Source organism: Haliotis asinina, chromosome 2 (genome assembly GCF_037392515.1).
Source record: "Haliotis asinina isolate JCU_RB_2024 chromosome 2, JCU_Hal_asi_v2, whole genome shotgun sequence".
Lineage (NCBI taxonomy): Eukaryota > Metazoa > Mollusca > Gastropoda > Lepetellida > Haliotidae > Haliotis > Haliotis asinina.
Genome location: NC_090281.1, coordinates 32,769,424 through 32,787,243, shown reverse-complemented (window position 1 = coordinate 32,787,243; position 17,820 = coordinate 32,769,424). Strand labels below are relative to the sequence as shown.

At 37.3% G+C, this 17,820-nt stretch overlaps 1 protein-coding gene across 2 annotated transcripts in view; it reads right to left on the bottom strand.

Annotated features, from left to right (window-relative positions):
• Positions 1-15,980, bottom strand: part of LOC137273623 (ATP-binding cassette sub-family A member 2-like) — a 90,864-nt gene extending 74,884 nt beyond the window's left edge. For both annotated transcript variants that reach the window (XM_067806380.1, XM_067806381.1), the window contains exon 1: positions 15,616-15,980. In XM_067806380.1, the coding sequence (XP_067662481.1) occupies positions 15,616-15,681 (66 nt within the window). In that variant the 5' untranslated portion in view covers positions 15,682-15,980. The remainder of the gene's footprint in view (positions 1-15,615) is intronic.
• Positions 15,981-17,820: the final 1,840 nt, after the last annotated feature.

Sequence of the window (17,820 nt, the reverse complement as noted above, 5' to 3'; positions counted from 1 at the left end):
TGAACTTTACAACCACAGGACTACATCAGCACCTTCCTGTAGTCAGCATCATGAGTGAACTTTACAACCACATGACTACATCAGCACCTTTCTGTAATCAGCATCATGAGTGAACTTTACAACCACAGGACTACATCAGCACCTTCCTGTAGTCAGCATCACTAACTGCTTTCCAGCAGTTGACAACCTCAACACTTCAGGTAGCACTGCTGCCAGCAATTTACAAACAGCTATTACAAACACATTGAAATTTGCCCAATAACACAAACCGTACTGATACTTAATTTTGGAATATCATTCTAGTGAACAGGGAGATGTTTTTAAGAAAGACTTGATATTTCACAAATAAATTTTTTTTTTTTTAATTGGTTTGAGATATGAGAGAAACAGCAATTTAAGCAACCATTGTTACCTCCTCTCAATAGGACTGCAATGAATCCACCTACTCTAACTTATCTAAGACCTCGGATCACATGGGTAGAATGTGGGAAGCCAATTTCAGCTGTCTCATGCTGTGATATTGCTAGAATATTGTTAAAAGCAGTGCAAAACCACAATCACAGATCCTCTGTCAAATTGGCAAAGAAAATGATTCACCTCTGCAAAATGACTTTTCACTGTGAAGAACATGAATTGCGATTCATCACCATTATTATAACTGTATCTTCAGCACTACACTGACAGCTGCAAATCTTTCGTGTGTTGGGGTGGCCTAGTGGTTAAAGCATTTATTCGTCACTCTAAAGATTCCGGTTCCATTCACCCTACAGGTACATTGTGTGAAGCCCATTTCCAGTGTCCCGCGGCTTGGCATTGCTGGAATATTGCTAAAAGTAGAGGAAAACCCAACTCACTCACCCAGTACATTTTTAACGCCTTCAACGCACTGTCATGTCCTCCTACATACTGTCATCTAACTGAGAACATTCTCAAAGTGGCATCCAACCAGACCAATTTTTCCGAATGCAGATGTGCCCTTTGCAGCCTAACAACTACAAAGAAAACCTAAAAATAATACCATCACAGATAAAGAAAATTGGCCTGAGCCACAGTAGGAAGTGGGCAAATAATTAGGAAACTTGTGATGAGATCGCTGTAGGTTGTTGAAGAGATGGATAAGCTTAAAAAAGTCATCCTTGCTGTCGAATTTTATATTTTGAAAAAACCCTAAGAGGGCCCCAGCTGTAAGGAAGACTTTGTTGATATGTTCTATTCTTAATTGCTTCTGTGATTAGGTTATTGGCTTTAAGGTGACCTGGCAAGAACCACTAGAAACCCTTTGTCATCTGTCATCTTGAAAAACACTTCTGACATTCAACAATCTACCACATAACATTAAAGAAGAATTTTCAGGATGTTTATACAATTTTGAGTGGGAATTTTCTCTGATGAATTGAAACAATTATATTTGAACAATGAGAGTTTTTTCTTCAGTGGGATACTTGCTGTGCATACAACAAGTACATACAAGACTGACCAGCTAGTGCTACAGCCACCCCTACCCCGATCCCTACCCCAACCCAACCCCCCAAACCCTTCCCTCACCAACTTAAAATTCAAACCCAACACACGTAGGTACGTAGGTTAGTATAGGTCTCCACAAAGCCATGCCCTAAAAGGATCAGGGGTCAGCCTCAGTGACTTCGTAAATGTCATCATTATGAAGACTGACTCTGATGACGTCAATCACTGGATTGTTTGGACTAGACTCATTACTTACAGACTGCCACCATGTTACTGTAACATAGTTGAGTCAATCATTCAACAACAATCAATCAAAACAAATCATACAAAACCATGGACATATTCAACAATGAAATAAAAGTCTTATGTCAGAATAGAAAACAAGCTAACCCAGGGACATGTAGCAGCATAGACTATTCTTCTCTTGTGAAGAAACCCACAGAAAGCAACAGAAAACACTTTCATATCTGCATGGCTTTGTGAACCTGCTTGACCAAAAAGAACAACGCCCCTGCCTTATCTTTCTGGTTACCTTGAGACAGGAGTCATGTTTAGTTAGAAATTGATACGGATGCATTCTGAGCATACAGGCAAAAACATGCATATGCTGGGCGTATTGATCATATTTGAACAGATGGAAACTGAAAAGATATATGACATGTCATTTGTTGATCTCAGCCATGATATTTATCATATTCATTTATTAACAGATATGTAATTGTTTACCTTGAACTTTCTTAGCAACAGTTTCAATCATTTTCATCACTAAAAAAATATGTATGTTGAAAGTCATCTTAAAGAGATTAATGATATAGTTTGTCCTTGACCTTAGCCATGATATCATTTTCATTAACTTACAGATATATCTTTGACTTCTAAGTTTCGTAGCCACAATTTCCATCATTTTCATCAATCAAAACGAGTACTTGAAAAATTGTACTAAAAATGTTTCACAGTGATGTTACCATGGTAAAAATACTTTCTCGGCAGGGAAACAGTTAGGGATCTTTAAGCACTGTAAGTTACCATGGTTACAACTCAGTTGGCAACTTAGGAAGAACCAGATACAATTTGACCTTGTTCTAAAATTAAACAAATAATTAAACTTAATCTTCATGACCTCATGACTTAAATACATCCTGTGCATTTTCCCATGAATTGTTCATTCACACACATATATATAAATCCCATTAGTATCCAGTGGCCGTATGATGCTTATGATGATGGACGATTACACAAGGAAGTATTTGTGAGTATGTGGAACACTTGACAAGGCCTGACCAATTACATTTTTAGTTTTACAGATTTTTGGCCTGTAAGTGAAAGTGCATGTGTGGCAGCTTATAGTAGCCTAGACTTAAGCTGGTTTTATAGTGCTAGCACGCATGCGTGTACTAGAAATATGCCTTTGCTTTCCTTATGCATTCCTATTCTATATACCTTTCAAAGATTTGACTCTTGAGGTTTTTTTTAACAGTAAAAACAAATGACAAACACATCACAAACAACTTTGGCAGTCCAAATGTGAAAAACCACAATATATAATTGCATTTACGCTCCTTAAGCATGATATGACAGTTCATATATTCTGTATGCTATTTAATTGCTTTATGCATCCGACGAAGAGTTTTTGATCAAGAAAATAGAAATTACATGACTTTTGTTATTACTGCATATTTTGAACAAAAGTACAGTGTTCCCATAAATAGACTTTCCAAAGTTTAAAAAGATATACAAATCTGTAAACCCTGCGTAGTATACATATTACAATTCATTTGTTCATACATTTCATATAAGTTTACTGCAATCTTAGAAACCAAATATGGTTTGACCTCAACAAAATTTCTTGGTCCAGGCACTTAACAATCTTCACTTGAAAGTTTCTTAATGTAGACATTTTGCCATGTAATAAACACTTCTATCCATGCAGATGAAATACACGGACGCAGTCTGACAATAAGTAAACTCTCATGCCTTGAATAAATGAGTTTTACACCGCTTTTAGCAATATTCCAGCAATATCACAGTTGGAGACACCAGAAATGGACTTCATACATTGTACTAATGTGGGGAATCAAACCCAGGTCTTCAGAGTGACAAGCTGATGCTTTAACCCCTAGGCTACCCCATCAACTCTATTATGCCTTGAACAGAACACTTTCCTCAAAGTAACCAACTTTCCGCTAAAATTTCATATCATTTGTTAAATTAAGATTTAACATTTAAATTACACATCAAAGACTCTATACCATCATGTGTAGGAAATTGTGTGAATAAAATGAAATATATATGTTCATATGCTTCCTTGAATTGGATTTAAAATATTTAAGTCTCTGATATCCATTAAGTCACGTAATTCTCTGCATGAGAAGAACATTTAAAACACAGGATGGTGACTAAAACTGAACGGCTTCAGCTAATCATAGAACATAATCAGCTTACTGGATAACTGACGTTATGCTCCCCAGATACCTTGCCAACCCCAACCTACTGCTGGGCTGACCAAATAACTTGTTAGGTCACTGCAGTCATATCTGCTATTCTTATCATTGCATCACTGAATTTCATGCTTGTGTTTATCTTGTGTACTCAATAACTTCAGAGAATACCATCTCAACTATACATTTTCAGGAGAATTGGTCATTTCATATTTTTTAGGAAAATCTGGAAACAAAAACAAAAATAACATGACCTCATCAAACAAAATTCTTCAGTTCAACCACTTAAACCTGTTCCATCATCAGTACTTCTTGCTGGCGCTTTTTTCATGTTACTATGGTTATAAACACATTTTTCCTTGCAGATCAAATAAACGGAAAAAACATTTCAACAAAACAATCAAAGCCACTTTGTACTATACGGTCCTTGGCGACTTGTTAAGGTTTTCGTTATGGGAAACTTGAAAGAAAGGTCACGTAAAAGTAATTGTTGATTCCCATGGCTGGCTTGTTTAATCAGCAGGTCACCCAGTATCCATAGAGAGGCAAGGGGGGAAGTGCGCATTGTCACTCCTTTGACAAACTTACAGGTGCTCCAGCTTACCAGCAAACCTTTTTTATGTTTGGGGTGAATCCAGGACAGTTTCAACGTCCCAGCAGGCGGTGCTGTAGGCCAGTGGCTAAGGCATTCATTTGTCACGCCTAAAACCCTTGTTTGATTCCTCACATGGAAAGAAGTGTGAAGTCCATTTCTGGTTACTCCTGCTGTAAATATTACTAAAAGTGGTGTAAAATTAAACTTTCTGACTCACTGATTGACTAAATGTCCTATGCATTTAAAACTTTAGTCAAGTAAGACAACCGTGTAGTCTTTTAAGACAGTTTAATCATGGAAAACTGCAAAAGCCCCCTGATGTTCAAGAACCTGGAGTAAGTCAAGTTGATGAAGACGAGAAATTCACTTGTCCTAGATATTATCCATGAAAATGGTGCAGATGAAAAATAACATTTACCGGTATTTAAATCTGACTTATAAACTCAGGAGCAGCAGATCCTGGTACAATTAAGGTATATAACTTGTAAATGAGTGTGGGAGTTTAGTTCTATTATTACAATTACATAACTTAAATTTTTAAGCTGCTTATATTCCAGCAATATTGAAGTGGAAGATACCATAAATGGGCTTCACACATTGCGCCCATGTGGGAAATTGAACCCTGTTTTTCAGCGTGATAAGAAAATGCTTTAACCACTAGTTTACCACAACATGCTATATCCAGTGATTTGCAACACCAAAAAACACTCACAAAAAAAACATGTAAAACTACTGTAAATAATATCTAAAGAGACAAGACTGAGACATGTTGCTTGCAGTGTCATAAAAGTCTTGGCACACAGCCCACAGTTACAACCAGCAATAAATGATATCAACCCTAGATGACTGAGTGACGTCTCTTCACGGCATAAAAGTGAATGAGTGATTGAGTTTGGTTTTACTACACTTATAGCAATATTCCAGCAATATCACGATGGGGGACTGGAATGCACTTGTGGGGAATCAAACCTGGGTCTTTGGCATGATGAGTGAAGGCTTTTAACCACTGAACTACCTCGCTGCCTTTCACAGCATACAAGCAATGTTATGTTACCACATAACACACTTAACTAAAGGTCAAAAATCACAACACGATTCAATATAATGACAGTCTGTAAGGGAATATTTTAACACAAACAAGGTAACCATGGATACATAAAACAAATCATAAAAGCAACAAAGATATAAAGTGTTTCAACTTTGAAGCATGTATTTCATAAGTTGATACCTTAAATTGATCTGAAACTAATGTCAGAATATGCATTAGATGCCAAAAATCATGGCTGTGAAACAGTGACTTTGTACAAAGTCAATGGTAGGGGAGGGCAATGATAACAATCTGAATTTTTAATGCAGTGAGTCAGGTGATATGACATCCTGTCTAAACATGCTGGAAATTTATACAGGAAGTTTGATATTGCCCATGGCAATATGAACGTTGGGACTGGTTAAATTATGCATTTAATAACAACCAAATGGACTCACATGAAGCATCTGTATCAGGAACATACTAGGAAATATCACATTTTCTAGATTGACTTTTCGTCTCAGAAATAACGTTATATTTAAAAATGTGCATATATATCTACAAATAGATCCAAACACAGCCCAGGACAATCCTTAATGTCCTACAGCAAGATAAACTTGCAACATCATTCAGATACGTTGAAGGAACAGGCCTCCTCTTTATGCTTATTCTCTAGGGTCTACACAGTGTCCTTATCTGTGCTGGGTCCTTTGTGATAGTATGTGTAATTGTGAGATTTTCAATCCAAAAGGACCCGTGAAGGTCCCGGGGTAGAATAGGCCTTCAGCAACCCATGCTTGCCATAAAAGGTGACTCAGCTTGTCGTAAGAGGCGACTAATGGGATCGGGTGATCAGACTCGCTGACTTGGTTGACACATGTCATCGGTTCCCAATTGCGCAGATCGATGCTCATGTTGTTGATCACTGGATTGTCTGGTCCAGACTCGATTATTTACAGACCGCCGCCATATAGCTGTAATATTGCTGAGTGCGGCGTAAAACTAAACTCACTCACTCACTCACTCAATCCAAAAGGCTCACAATTTTGCTCCCCTTCAAAAAGTCCCCTTAAAATTGCACAGGTTGCCATGAGGAGGATTTGTTAATGTTATGGTGATGAAAGTCACAGTCTGCATTATTCTGACTATATGGTCTTGTTTGATGTTCTGTTTTGTAATGCTGCACTCAGCAATATTCCAGCTATATTTCGGCGTTCTTAGTAAGTCTTGACCACACAGTCCAGTGATCAACAGTTGAGTTAAGTTGAAATGAGTCAGTTGAGTTTTATGCCGCACTCAGCAATATTCCAGCTATATGGTGGCAGTCTGTAAATAATCAAATATGAACCAGACAATCCAGTGACCAATAACCATCAATCTACTCAGTTGGGAGATGGTGACATGGGTCATCTCTCGACCAAGTTACCTTGCCTTTTACTACAAGCATGGTTTACTGAAGATCCACTCTAATCTGTACATTCAGGGTCTTGTTTGGGTGAAATAAAATACTGTAATTGTATGTATTTTCCCTGGGTGCAATTCTCCTGGAAAGTTCACAAAAGACCTATTATTCACAGTGCAGTTGTTTTCGCACATTTCAAACAACTGAATTATGGTGTCCATCACAACCAGTCAACAATAGTTTTCACAACTAATGGACATGCAATGATCAAAGCTAGCCGCCATAACTGAATTGTGTTTACTAAAATAATCAGAGAGATAGGCCGGTGATTATTTCTAATACTTATGGTAATTAAACATAGAAGTTAGTGTTTGTTGTTTATTAACACTTGTTGTTCACATGGTCAAATTGTAGATTGGCTGCTTTTCATGTCTTTGTTTCATTTCAAGGTGTATATATGTACTTGAATATTTGTCATGACATGACCATGAATATTTTAAAGCTTGGTATGGTTATTGACGCAAGATCTTTTTGCACTAAAAGCATAAAAAGTGATGCTGCGTGAACATACCTATGATTGCGTTATATTCCAAAACATTGTTTTTCTGATGATATAGAAGCTGACATCGATAATATTTCCCCTTTGATGGGTATCATGTCTAAATGCCATGAAAAGATCTTATATTCTGTGTATGGAAATTTATCTTGTGCATTCATAGGACTTCCTTGAATATAATGATATCATCTGATCATTAATTAATGTGTTTACACAGGTCACTAACAATTGACACGTAATTGCATCGTCGTTACTCAATGAGGTGATTTTGTATTTTGTGCCTTTATAACAGAACATGTAATACTGTTCATGATAGTAATCGCTGTATCTGTCCCAGACAGAGCGGTGAAGCGGATCTCTGGTCAAATCATTTGCCCATCATTACTCAATTTGGTGACTTTGTATTTTGTGTAGGACTGTAAAGATTTGTTGAAATTCATAAGAAATCGAACCTGACACCTTTGTTTCGATTTTCAGTAACCACTATTTCAACAGATTTGAGCGAAGAAATAAGGCAAAAAGTGATTGGTTGTCAACCGGCTAATTATCCAAAGAAAACGGTTGTTAGTTGACGTCGCCAAGTTGATGATGGAATTCACCCTAAAATAGTCGACTTTGGTTGAATATAAACTGATCAAACTAAGGGTCAAACATTGAAAATTGAACTGAATTGAGGTCTGGATGAATCACTGTAGCCTCATCATTAATTTGTGCATCAACATCATGGTTGAGTTGTCACACAAGAACATGGCTCGCTGTTCATAATATCGATCACTGTGTCTCTCCCAGACAGGGTTGTAACTGTGAGGTAAAATTCTGTTTAAACTTCATTTGTCAAGCCAAAGACTTACGTTCAATTCCAAATATGGGAACAATGTGTGAAGCCAATTTCTGGTGTCCCCTGATATTGCTGGAATATGGCATAAATGTGGCATGATTGTACACTCACTCACTCTGCCCCAGAGGAGATTATTCACATGTCTCCTCCATTAAACCAACAGACAAACACAGATCAACTGTCATGGCAACACAGTCACTGATCAAGACATTTCCAATTTGGAGCAGGTAACCAAGGTAACCATGGTAACCATCCAAGCCTCAAATAAATTCTTGTTCCATTACAATGATCCTAAAATATGCATTATATGAAAAGCAATGTGAGATTTCATCTTTGCCGCCAACGCAAATTGTTCATCAGCTATTGGCATGGTTGATGTTTGAGTCAAAGAAAACAAACAAGCCAGTAAACCATGAATACATCAGGAAAACTACTTGGCTCTTCAATCAGTGTGTAAAACATGAACAAAGCTTGACCTGGTCAACTATTCTTTCGGTTTATGGTTTTAGTGGTGACATCAAACATTTCAAGTTTATGCATGTACGGAAATGATGGTAATGTCGCACTTGACCAGTCAAGCGAGCATGGAGATAGCTATACAGATATCACATGTCTCTCCATGGAATGAATACAATGGTATTTATAGTTGTCCATTGCTGAATATGGACCACCTGCACTATAGCCAGTAAGCTAGCCAGCCAGCATGCTCAGTGACTGATGCCTCATCTCTGACCCCCAGTATCCAGTCACTACCATGCTGAGATATGACTGTGCTAATACTTCCAGTCTATATACATTATGTGGTCATCGATTCAGATTTCTTTCAAGTTGCTTAGTTGGATTATAATGCCGCTCTCAGCAGTATTCCAGCTATATGACAGCAGTCTATACATAAATGAGTCTGGACCAGACAATCCAGTGATCCACACCAAGGGTGAGTTTAGTCTCATGACACTCTCAGTAATATTCCAGTTACATGGCAGCCAATTCAGGTATCAACAGCTGAGCATCAATCTACACAATTAGGATACGACATGTCATTCAAGTCAGCAAGCCTGACCACCAGATAACATTAGTCACCTCGTAGTTAGTCTTACGACAAGCATGGGTTACCGAAGATCAATTCTAACCCAAATCTTCCACAGGTCTCAACAGCAACAGCACTGATCTATGCAACTGAGATAAATGCCATGTGTCAACCAAGTCAGTGAGCCTGACCACCTGATCCTGCTGGTCTCCTCTCACAACAAGAATGGTTTAAGGAAGATCAGTTTTAACCTTGATCTTCACAGGTAATTTCTTTCAAAAGCTGAAGTACAAGAAAAACCTAGCCTAATGATATTGTAAGAAAAATGTGCTGTTATCTCACCTCACACAAAATTGTTGTTTTCTGATTGGCTAAGTGCTCTTCTATTATTATCAATGTACCCCACTTTCAAGCAAGGTACATTGCAACGTACCCAGCTGCCAATGGCAACTCATTCAGTACTTCATGGTTGTACTTCTTTACCTCAAATAACACTGATGCATGCATGATGCATGCATGATGCACAGAAATGTCTGAAATTTTGCAAATGCAAACTGATGGAAGGGAGATCACTCCAAATTTGTTTTTCGTGTGTCATCAATTCATTCAAATGTAGTCCCTGTGAATTTTAAAATAGAAAATTATACAGCGGCGATTTTACAAAAACAATACCTGTGGGAAACATAGCAAAATACAAGATAAAATAGGTTGAATCACACAGGTTGGCTGAAGTGTACGATCAAATACATATGCTTCAAACAGTTCAAAATTAACACTGAGGTGTTTGGTAAGATAAATATGTTGTTCACTGGTCCCCTTAATGGCTCATGGGTTGATGCACCTTGATGTTTGTTTATGTTCCCTGAGCAGACTGAACAACTTACACTGTTCTGGGCTTGATTTAAGGACATGAAACCCACTTGCCCCTTGTGCAACCCTGGTATATAATGAAAATGTCAACAGCTGTCAAACAAGGACTGATATGATGAGCACCTTAAGATCATGCATGTGTGCAATCAAACCCAAGAAATATATGTGACTGGCAAACACACTGACTACTACACTAACAACCATCCACAAATCTTGTATCCCTTATCATGATAACACCACTGTGGAATCAAACCCAGGAATTATGTGTCACTAGCAAACAGTGACTGCTACGTAATAAACAACCAAACCATTGATACACATCTCATGCAGAATCAAATGCAAGAATTATGTGTGACTGGAAAGCAGACTGTCCACTACATTAACAACCATCAAAATATTGTACCTGTCTTATTTGTGGAATCAAACCCAGACCTTCTACATCACTGGCAAGCAAACTGACCACTGACCTAATCATAGCAAACAAGAAAAGATTCCTGACCTTCAGGTAGATAAAAGGGGTTCAAAAGTTCAAGGTCAATGATCCACACCGATCTGTGAGTGTAACCATGCTAACATATGTTAAATCCTTGATCAACTGGCACTGCCCTGAACGAGACATCTATGATGACGCTAATTATTAAAATCAACAACGGGGCTCTGCACGATTAAGCATTCCAGGTAAGTTCCACCTGTCATCACAATCATGTCCTCCAGGAGTAATGTCTATAGGTCATCCATTTTAGTATATAGTCCTGCATATCATATTAATTCAGCATCATTTTGGGGTGATTTGTCACAATATATTGTACCCTGTACTGACATATACAAACTAAGAATGGCTAAATATTTTGTTGATACACCTGTTATCATTATTCAAATTGCATCAAAGTCAGATATGTTGTATGTTACACATAGTAAAAAGTGTTGACTCTGAAAGAGGGAGAGGGAGAGGGGATGAAAGAAGAGTTAAAATGGAAATTGAAAAGATGGAGATAGAAGAGATGGATGTAAAACTGTTACATATACATGTACTTATTTGCTTGTTTGAGAGAAAGATAGAGAGTGGGGGAGAACAAGAGAGAAGGAAAAGGGAGAAACAAAGAGATGGATGTAAAACTGTTACCTACAAATGCATGTAATAATCTTCTGCTTGTTTTTCTGAGGAAGAGAGGAGTAGGGACAGAGGGAGAAAGAAAAAGAGGAAGGTAAGACAAAAAGGGGGAAAGGAAGAAGAAAAGAGGGGGAAGACAGAGAGAGAGGAGGGATCAACATTATTCCTGTCATACTGGGCATCAGATGGAAGTGGGACACAGCGCAAGTGATGCAGGTGGCACTTAACTTCTTAGCAGAATATATGAACACCTGGTGTCGTCATTAATTTGAGACCATCATGAACCAATGTGCTACTAGCTTGACTCAAGCCATTAGCTTAACCTTTTCCACACATATCTTTCTGCTGTAAACACATATAAAGGATATTATATGATAGGAAAAAACAGTTAAGCCGTTAATGAACACCTGGTGTCATAATTAATTTGGAAGACCCATTTATATATTTTCACTTCCATGTCTAGAGAAATATGTTTGGGTAGATTATACTTGGAAGTTATCACATATATTTAGCAGATGCAGCAGTAGTATAGGATAATTTCAATATCCAACTAATGAAAATGGCACTGAAAACTCTGTGAATAATACCATCATCCAGGTCATTCTTTATCACTTCTGGACAAGGGCATCCATTGAATCAACCCATGACTCATGGGTTCGGATGTTGAGACAGTTGCTTTCTAATTTCATCTGACTCACACCCTAACATCTCTAAATGGGGATCAGATTTAATTCTTCAATTCTGAAATCAATTCATTGCCATATTTAGTAATTATTCAGCAGCTGTTCGGTGAAACAAAATGATCTGGGACCTATTTGTGGGAACACAATTAAAATGGTAACTGTCAACAAAGACAGTATTACACATATTAATTCCTTTCCTCAGGTGAAATTGTTAATTTTGAATATTTAAATTGCATTTTATATTCTTAAAACAATTTAGATAAAAACAATGACTCCATTAATAGGGACTGCCTTTTTCATCTCTAGGTTTACAGAAATTTTGGATTATCAATATTGACACTTTTAGTTCATCATGAAGCAGTGTGCTATTAGCTTGTCTCAAGCCATTAGCTTATAGCTTTTTCCATACATATCTTTCGGCTGTAAACACACATAAAGGATATCATATGATAAGGAAAAACGGTTAAACCCCAAAGAAAAACGGTTAAAACCCAAAGAAATTTAAAAATTAAAATTTCTGTTGAAGACTATTCTTAATGCTCAATAAATATGGATGAAAAGATCATTGATAGCACCGAGAGGACCGATGTGTACCACATTGTCATTACAGTATAACAGTGAGTAAGTGAGTGAGTCTAGTTTTATGCTGCTTTATAATATACCAGCAATATCATGGTGGGGGACACCAGAAATGGGGACACATTGTACCCATGTGAGGAAGTGAACCCAGGTCTTTGGTGTGATGAGCGAACGCTGTAACCACTATGCTACCCCATCGCCCAGTGCTACTGTATAGAAATGTACACCAACAAATATCAGAATACAGAGCATGGTATTGGACCATTGGGCAGTGCCCTTAACCAGTTCCTTCACTCTGAACATAGAAGACCTTCCTCTGCTTCCTGAATCCTGTTGAATGAAGCACTTTAGTGACCACCCCATGGCATATCATATAGTCTGTTTGCAGTGAAAACATACTGACGAATTTCAGTTTAACCAAAAGACTGCCAATATCATGCCAACTGATCATTTAAAACTCAGAATATTTTTCAACATACCCTAAAAGTGGTCATAGTTTCAAATCACTGTTATTGGATTGCATGACAAGGGGGTGAAAACATTAGTTGGAAAAGTGAAACAAATACAGGTGCAGAATATGATAGGTGCTTTTTTAACCAACCCTAATAGTTCTCGGTGTTTCATTTGATGTACATACCCCCTAGTAATACAACTTTTATGCTAAATTGAATAAAATTCTCAGATTTAAATGTTCATTTGGCAAGGTAAAATTATGAGGATCCTCAACCTTATTTTCACTTTGTTTCGTTTACTTCTTTGTTTAAAGTGAAATTCATCGGTACATTTTGACTGCAGACTACAGACTTACACAGGCTGTAGGACTCTACATATCCTTTTCTGTACAATGTAAAGTATGACCCAGTGAACTGGAATGACAACAAGAACCAGTTTAGCCTTATCTGCATAGACTACAATAAGATATTGCTCTGAATCCTGACTTATCTGTAGTACCCATACTGACAATGACCCATTCCTCATAACAAAGTTCATCATTTTTCACTGAAAATAGAATCCCTCATACTTTTTTACAGAAGGGAGTGAATGTGTCTTCAGGTACTGACAGAAAATATGTCTGACGCATCTGATTTAGTGAACTTGAACATAATGACATTCTAACCAAATAACCCAATGGTCAATAGTATGAGCAAACAAAGTGCAGTGGTCATACATTAAAATCTGTATTCTACTGAGGCCTTAATTTATATTCTGTCATGACATTATAATTCTCCATTAACACTATATCACTCTGATATTTCAACCAGCTGATAATACCTTAATCAAAACAGAGGCTATTGCTTAATTGATTATCGTAAAACGCCAGAATTATCGATTCACCGACGACCTAGAGCTCAGCAATAGCCAGAACCCTGATCAATGAGTTCGATATGTAGGTATATCATTCCTAGGACTTCGGTTAACCTTCGCTTGAGTTCGTTCAATGACTAAACCTCGATAAGGCTACCAATGTCAACATGCTGTTCTAAGTAGCAAGTCCACACTAAGTGAGTTGTCAAGGGACGTAACTCTGTAGTACTCATGAAAACCTGGTCCAATTTTGGGGGTCCTTGTTTTACGCGTTCTGGCTTTTTCCACGATGTATTTGGGTGAAAAACAACGACTGGTCCCTTCAGAAGATATTCCCGAGTTGGCGCCATTGGCGAAAAAGGTTGGTCTGCTCTGTTCTTTCATAGTTTTCCAACCCTTTAAAATATTGCTGAACATTGAAATTTGTTTTATCAATCGATGGCACACTTTAGATTATTTTTATCATAAGCACACATCAATCCTCTCCATTATAAAACAAATTTTAACTTAATGTAACCAGGGATGCACATTTCAGATAGATTTGTGTGAGGGAGGGGTGTATTGCCAGGGGCAGACAACTCCATGTGTGAATCCAGCTAACAATGATTGTGTCATTAACTCATTCATTGAGTAATTTTATTTAACATGCTTAATATGTTTTAAAGTGTTCAAATGTGTGTACTTTGATTATTAAACAGGTAGGAAAGCATTATTTATGTTTCAAATACCTTGTGCAATATGTATGTTATTTTCAGATTTACATGTATTTTCTGTCTGTATCCAGAAGTGACAGCCATAGAACACAAAATTGTGGCTAATAATAGTAATATTTGAAAACTGACAATATTTTACTGATCTTTTAATTTAAGCAGAATTCAGCATTATTCATTTGTGGATGTCATAGCACTTACATAAACACATGATGTAGATTTGGGTAGAGAGTAAGTATTTTTTGCACATTACAGCATCACAACATACCCGCAACATACCCTGATATAATTCAGGATCAGATTTGCTTCAGGTTTGAAACATGGTATCTTCAGCACTGTCTTTAAAAGCACTGTCTAAATTGAATCTTCAACACTGGTGATACGGGTTTAAGATTAGAATATATGAAAACATGTTACAATCTTAAGTTCATCTTAATTGATGCAAAACAAAGGTAGCACTTCATAATCTTGACTCTCTAACTTGAATCTGTTTCAATAATTTAGTGTTAAGATACTGATTTTGCCAACATTGACATTGTACATCAGTCATGATGTTTAATGAACCGTTTCTTTCTTCTTCTGCAGACCTGAAACATATGTTGATTCGAAGTTCTAGGATGTTCAAAGAAGACGTATAATTCCAGATGAAACATTTTTCCTCTGTAAAGCACTGTGCTGATAGAAAAGACTATTAATATATTTGTGGTTCAACAACATTTACTTAAAATAGTTTGGTACTTGAAATAAATAGGTGTGACGTTTTTTTCACAAAAATGGAAATGTGGACATTTCGCAGAGTTGACAGTAGTTGGCTTGATCACCTTGTTGATCAAGAACGGATGGACAGAATTTAATCAGGTAAAGTTTGATGCAATGCTGATGTATCAACAAACCTTGGAAAAATAGTTTTAAAAATCTGAACCGTTGATCTAAAAATGGTGTGGACTTGCTATTCTAAGCAGTTTTAATACCCTTGGTATGCTGATTAAAACATTGTCAACCTTACTCACCGGCCTCCGAATCTTCAGAGTGAAGTTCTTCCATAATAACAGTTTCAGTTGGTGAAAGAATCCCATGTTGAGCACCTTATTTGCTTAATCACTGTTGAAGATATCTTCTCGCGAAGCAGATTGCAAGGTACAGTATACACAGACTACGTGTATCTGATTGTACGTGTTCACCTATGTCTGTCCCGCCGTATGGCTTGCCATACGTTCTCATATGGCGGTATATTGTCTGTAAACTATGGCCGCAACTTCAGAAGACATCCATTGTATTGGTACCTAGCTACAGTCCACTGTACCACTTTTCAGTTCCTGCAGCTCTGTTCCAGTTGACATGTAGGCATCGCGCACCATTGTTGTTCATGGGTGTCACATGACCAGTTTTGAGGGATTTGATTGGTGTGAGTAGCATCCTAAAAATAGAAATAGATACCACGTGAATTTGTTTATTTCCCGCAGCTGATCGCCAGTAACTAGGTCATACCAACGGGATCGACCTGGACGCCAAAGAGACAAAAGGCTGGGTTAAAAAATACCTATAACAAAGAGTATACTCTTAGACATGTCGAGACAAATACTACCCTGATCGTTTGTAATTGGCTTCAGGTCAAGGACTTGATACTGAATATATACATTTACATGGAGACAAACCAAAGCTGTCCATTCCGCGTACTGGTGTAATCTGTGAAGAAAATCCGATCGAATTTAATCCAGTAAATAGGTTATCAAAACTGCTATTTCCATTTTTGTTAGCGTGTTCACGTGTTCACTTTATCTGTTACCCCAATAAATATGGCAAATCTGGTGTATTTACATAAGTTCTATTTTTTTCATCTGTAGTGTGACTGCTGTGTGAATTTCATATTGATGATAACAATGCCAAACGTCTTTTTTTTTCTTCGCTAAAATTGTCACTAAAATATGAATAAATTAAAGGAAAACAGTTTAAATCGGGGACTACTTTGACACGCAGGTCCGTTATTTTATGTATAAACGTTGCTTAAAAAATATATAAATTGCTTACAGTAAGCAAATGTTATGTACGGTTGCATGGACATAAAACGGGACATGCGTGAATGAAGTCAGTGAGCGAGTACAATGTCATTCTTTATTCAGTATTTAAAAAGGCCACAGGCCTGTAGCACATTGAAACCTAACTTGAATGGTTAGTCTTCATTTACAAAGTCTTTTCTATAACTATCTTTTTCTCACACTTAAACTCATAGCAAAATAGATATACATTTGCCAGGTCACGTAATAATATTGCGTTGTTAATAATGAAATTAATATGCATTACTCATTCGATAAAATCATATAGCCGTAACCCCATGTTCCAGAGCCATATATAGTAGCCTTGGGCTCACCTACATATCGAGTATTTTAAATAATGTAAAGAGCTCATATTTTCACATACACCGATTAAAACTTCCAAGGCTTGTACTGACGTTTGTTTCGTGTGTTTAGACCAGGATAGAAAGAAAATATGCGAAACATTTCTTGCAGTAAAATCATATACACGAAGAATTTCATTAAGCACCTCGTGTTTATTTGCAATGATATGTTTTCAACACGTATATAAGATTTCTCGGATGGAAAAATGTGGGTTTTCTGACCCGTATGATCCCTTGACTCATGAAAGACAGAAAAAATGATTGATGATCTATGCTGATTTTATTATGATAATTGCTCAATTTAAAAAAAAAAATGTTGAATGTTGAATTAATTGGTGAATGTGAACATTCAACATGTCACTTTGCGTCTTTTACACGATTCAAGGTCAATACCAAATGTAACCTCCATGTGACTGAATAACGGCCCGCACTCTCCTCCTCATACCCCTTGCCAGCCTCCTGATCCCCTGAGGGGCCAATCTACGCCATTTATTCAGCAGCTTCCAATTGGGACAGGTTCTGTACAGCAGGATCCTTTTGTTGCACGCAGCGACCAATCAGATCCCACATATGACCCATAGGGTTAGGATGGGGCTGATCCAACCGTGAGATATGTCAGGGGATGTTTAACTATATATGTCATTTGTCTATTATAGATACTACTCTCCTTTGTGTCGTTTCCGTCAGCCCTAACAACGCGAATCCACAGTGAGGTATAACTGACTCGGTCAAGGAAATTACACAAATACTTTCCTCAAAAATTTCTTAAAAAATATTTCGAGCATACTTGAACCCTACATAAAAACAAAAACAAAATAAA